Source organism: Brassica oleracea, chromosome C9, assembly GCF_000695525.1.
Source record: "Brassica oleracea var. oleracea cultivar TO1000 chromosome C9, BOL, whole genome shotgun sequence".
In the NCBI taxonomy this organism is placed as follows: Eukaryota; Viridiplantae; Streptophyta; class Magnoliopsida; order Brassicales; family Brassicaceae; genus Brassica; species Brassica oleracea.
Genome location: NC_027756.1, coordinates 40,647,916 through 40,653,304, shown reverse-complemented (window position 1 = coordinate 40,653,304; position 5,389 = coordinate 40,647,916). Strand labels below are relative to the sequence as shown.

At 36.9% G+C, this 5,389-nt stretch overlaps 1 protein-coding gene across 1 annotated transcript; it reads left to right on the top strand.

Moving 5' to 3' along the window:
• Nucleotides 1-456: 456 nt before the first annotated feature.
• LOC106315385 (probable mitochondrial chaperone BCS1-B) lies at nt 457-2,347 on the top strand. Its single transcript, XM_013753112.1, has one exon. It carries the CDS (start codon nt 591-593, stop codon nt 2,142-2,144), a length of 1,554 nt encoding a protein of 517 aa, XP_013608566.1. The 5' UTR covers nt 457-590; the 3' UTR covers nt 2,145-2,347.
• Nucleotides 2,348-5,389: the final 3,042 nt, after the last annotated feature.

Sequence of the window (5,389 nt, the reverse complement as noted above, 5' to 3'; positions counted from 1 at the left end):
GGGAGTAATGTGTGTTGTACTCTTTTTTTTTCACCATGGTTTTGTCCAAATGGTTTTTCCTGGTAAGGTTTTAATGAGACAACATTAAAACACATTACAAGCTCTAAATGGTTATGGCATCCAAGGGGGAGTGTTATGAACCAGATTGTTGATGGTTCATAACCAAGAGATTATGATTTGTAATCTTTTCATTTATCTATGACATATAATTTCCTATATAAAAAATTTATATGTTATAAATAAAAATAGATTTTTCCATTAGTTTCATAACAAAAACCCAAATTTGGTTTTTATTTTCTCACCTTTATACACTTGTCCACTTCCAAGTGCCCCCACTCTTTGCCTCTTTCCCCATCACGATGCTACCGACCAGCCTTTCATTTTTTTCTGTAACATCCTTTTTATTTCATTTTCTCTATAAAGCTTCCTGGAAAGAAAATAAAAAAGAAACTCTGACCTCTATAAATTGAGAGAGACCCATCTCTTCTCTCTTCTCGATCTCTGAAAGCTTTCACCTTTTAGCTCTTTTCTTCGCTCACACGCCTTAAAAGTTCACACCTTTCTCCTCTGTTTTCTCTTCTCCCCTTAAAATGAAAGAGTATTGGACATCACTAGCATCACTCCTCGGCGTCTTAGCTTTCTGCCAAAGCCTAATGCAATCAATCTTCCCGCCGGAGCTCCGTTTCGCCTTCCTCAAATTCTTCAACCGAATCTTCCACCTCTTCTCCTCCTACTGCTACTTCGACATAACAGAGATCGACGGCGTCAACACCAACGAGCTTTACAACGCCGTCCAGCTCTACCTCAGCTCCTCCGTCTCCATCGCCGGCAACCGTCTAAGCCTCACCCGCGCCGTCAACTCCTCCTCCATCACGTTCGGCCTCTCCAACAACGACTCCATCGTCGACACCTTCAACAACGTCACCGTCCTCTGGGAACACGTCGTCACGCAGAGACAAACTCAGACGTTCGCTTGGAGACCGTTGCCCGAGGAGAAGCGCGGCTTCACTCTCTGCATCAAGAAGAGAGACAAAGCCTTGATCCTGAGCTCTTACCTCGACTACATCATGGAGAGAGCCAACGAGATCCGTCGGAAGAACCAGGACCGGTTGCTTTACACGAACTCGCGAGGCGGGTCGCTGGACTCGAGGGGGCATCCGTGGGAGTCTGTCCCTTTCAAGCACCCGAGCACGTTCGAGACTCTCGCGATGGATCCGGTCAAGAAGCAGCAGATCATGGATGATCTCAAGGACTTTGCGGAAGGGCAAATGTTTTATCAGAAAACGGGCCGGGCTTGGAAGAGAGGTTATTTGCTATATGGCCCTCCGGGTACTGGTAAGTCGAGTATGATCGCAGCGATGGCGAATCATCTCGGTTACGACATTTACGATCTTGAGCTCACTGAGGTTCATAGCAACTCCGAGTTGAGGAAACTGTTGATGAAGACGAGTTCTAAGTCGATAATTGTGATCGAAGACATAGACTGTTCGATTAATTTAACAAACAGGAAGAAGAACAGCAATGCGACCACGCAGCGGAGCTATTACGACATGGAGACACGACTAGGGACTGGTTCGGGGGAAGAGTCTGGTAACGGCGGGAACACGATAACGTTGTCGGGTTTGTTGAACTTTACTGATGGGCTTTGGTCTTGTTGTGGAAGCGAGAGGATCTTTGTGTTTACGACGAATCATATCGACAAGCTTGATCCTGCATTGCTTAGGAGTGGGAGGATGGATATGCATATACACATGAGTTACTGTGATTTCCCTTCGTTGAAGATTTTGTTGAAGAATTATTTGGGGTATGAGGAGGAAGATGTGGACGACGACGTCTTGAAGGAGATGGAGAGAGTTGTGGAGAAGGCGGAGATGACGCCTGCTGACGTGAGCGAGGCTTTGATCAAGAACAGGAGGGATAAGGATAGGGCGGTTAGGGAGCTGTTGGAGGATGTGAAGAGTAGAGGGGATGGGAATGTGAAAGATGGGAATGTGAAAGATGGGAAGTTGAGGGGTCAGAGTGGAAATTTGACTGAGTTAGAAATTTTGGAGGAGGAAGAGAAGAGGGCTATAGATAGTCAAAATGAAGAAGAGGATAGTGATGAAGAAGAAATTGAGGTTGAGGATAATATTTGTAAAGACTAGAGAAGATCAACAATGTTTTTGTTTTTGTTTTTGAAGTCTATAATGTAAAACAAAAATGGTGAAAAGTTGTGATCTTTCCTCTTTTTCTTTATTTTGTTTTGTTGTTGACTTTTGTTGTTGAAGAAGTAGATGAAAATGTGAAGAAGGCAGAACAATAACAAATTAGGATTGTAAAAATTTAACTAAAAGAAAGTGAGAGGAAAGTTGTAGAAAGTTGATCAAAAAGGTAAGCGGCTGATGAGGATTTTGTATGTGGGGAATGGGAAATGCAAAAGGTGGATAATAATGGACCAAATATTTGTCAAAGTATAACCATGTGTGGTGACCACACTGTGGTCAATAATTGGATCCTAATTAAAGTAAACATTTTCCTGCATATACAGTCACAGTCATACGATTCTACCCATTGTTCGTTTTATACCCATTACTATATGTCTATATATCATGTACTATCACGGTTATTGGATCCTAATTAAAGTAAACATTTTCCTGCATATACAGTCACAGTCATACGATTCTACCCATTCCCCACGGTCAAATTTCCTGAAACAACTGACTCAAGACATTATTTTTAAGTAATATATTTGAAATCTCGAACCAAAGTTTGAATTTTTTAACATTTGAAAAGTCTTATCTAACAATTTCAAATTCATTAACACATTTTAAGAACCATCTCCAATGACACACTATTTTTCTTCTATAATTTACATTAAAATAGAAAAGTAAATTCTATTTTAGTGTAAATTATAGAAGAAAAAATAGTGTGCCATTGAAAATGATCGAATACACGAATAATCTTATTCTGAAGGATTTAAATATCTAAACACTCAATTTTAACTACTAAAATATTTAAACTGCAATAACTATGATTGTCGTTTTATATAAGAAAAGGAATCATGCTGGTTATTGACTTTTTCTCTATTTTAGTGTAAATTATAGAAAAAATAGTGTGTTATAAGATATGGTTTAATATGCGAAATATCCATTCTAAAGATTTAAATATCCAAACATTCAATTTTAACTACTGAATACTAAAACTGCAATAACTATGATTGTCGTTTTATGTAAGAAAACGGATCAAAGTGGTTATTGACATCTTATCTATTTTATAGTAAATTATAGGAAAAAAATAAGTGTGTTATTCGAGATGGTCTAGTACGGAAATAATCTATTCCGAAGGATTTAAATATCCAAACATTCAATTTTAACTACTAAAATATTAAAACTACAATAACTATGATTGTCGTTTCATATAAGAAAACGGATCATGCTGGTTATTGACATCTTGCTACTTTGGTGTATAGCATGCACTTGCCAAGTATTTATACTGTGATTGTTATAATTGGTACTCTGTTGTGGTGGCAATACAGTTGTCATATATTAGGTATGGAGTTTAGAATCATCATTGCCATTATTAAATTATTTCGAATAGGTTCTTATATGTCAACGAACACTCAAGTTACATGTTTTTAAAATTAAATTGTGAAGTGTTAAAGACTTAAAGTTGACGATTTGGTAGATCAAATTGTGCAAAATCTCGTTTTCATCTCTTTAGAGGTTTGTGTTTAGGATTCGACAGCTTGTGCTTACTTTTATTTATAAAATAATTTATGTTATTAATCAGTTGATTTATATTATAATAAACTTGGCCACTAGACATATCACTCTACATTAAAAGACAAATATGTAAATTATTGTTATTAATTTATGTTTGTGAACCTTAGTTAGGAGTTAGGACGGATTGTAATTGGTGCTTAATGTCCACATGACATTATTAATTTATCTTAAATATAGAAATATCATAGTGGAAATTTAACCTCAGAATGTCATGTTCCATTGATTTCATTCGGCTAGTATAGTGCTATATCATATTTTAAGAATTTAATATATTCAACGAAAAATGCATGAGTATTTTAATGCATCATAGCAGACGAAGTTTATATGTCGTGAATTATGTGAGTCTGTTGACTCTAATCCAGATGTAATGTAAAGCTAAACAACATGTGCTTTGCTTCTTTTTTGGTCAACCAACATGTGCTTTGCAAGTTTGCATATTTAGAGAGAAAATAATTGTAAGCCATTATTGGGGTTAAAGCCCATTAATGAGGTCTCATTCTAGTGCAAAGGGCCTGAAACCATAGTAGCAGATGTCATGATTTTGTTTTGTTGTTCTTACACACGCTGACAACGCACACTAGTTCATAGGATTACTAATGCTATTACAAAACACTTCGCTGAATGTTCCTGGTAATGTTCACCATATCTCATATCAACTTTTGCATATGTTATGCTTGATTTTGTAATGTAATAATTCTTAGAGATTACATATTTCAACATTGTTTGTGTTTTGTCTTTATATGATAAATAGTTTTACTTTTACACAAAGCTACAACTATGTAAATATTTGTTTATCAACCATCATTTGCTAACGAGTAACAAAACTGAATGAACTTTGTTTTGATAAACTAAATATTGTATTTCTTATTCCAATAGTACAATATCAAAATCAAATGTAGACATAAATGTGATAAAACAGATAACATAACAATGATTAGATGTCAAAATACACAAGTACACAAAACCATACGCGACACAGCCAAAACAAAAAGAATTAACTTCCAAAAAGGCCAAACTAAAAAAATGTTATGAACCAGATTGTTGATAGCTCATAACCAAGAGATTATGATTTGTAATCTTTCCATTTATCTATGACGGTGTAATCTCTTATATAATGAACTTCTATGTTATGAATAAAGATAGATTTTTCCATTACTTTTATAACACGTTATCAGCACGAAACTCTAAATCCCTAAGCTAATACCCAAATCGAAAACCCCTAAAACCCTAACCCTAGCCGGCGATCCGACGAACCCTAGACCTTTCATAACCAAGAGATTATGATTTGTAATCTTTTCATTTATCTATGACGGTGTAATCTCCTATATAAGGAACATTTATGTTATGAATAAAGAAAGACTTTTCCATTACTTTTATAATACGTTATCAGCACGAAACTCTAAATCCCTCAGCTAATACCCAAATCGAAAAACCCTAAAACCTAACCCTAGCCGGCGATCCGACGAACCCTAAACTCCGATCGCGTCTCTTGCTCCCGCATCTGTTCCAGCTCGCGTCCCCGATCATCTTCAGCCTAAGGCGTTCCTAATCCTAGCTCAGACGTTCGTGACCCGAGAGCAGCTCCAGCACGCGACCTCTTACTCGTTCGCGACAGCATCAGACAGCTC

Bases quoted from the DNA above. Each gene is read 5' to 3' on its own strand.
- LOC106315385 (XM_013753112.1), top strand. From the start codon at position 591: ATGAAAGAGTATTGGACATCACTAGCATCACTCCTCGGCGTCTTAGCT.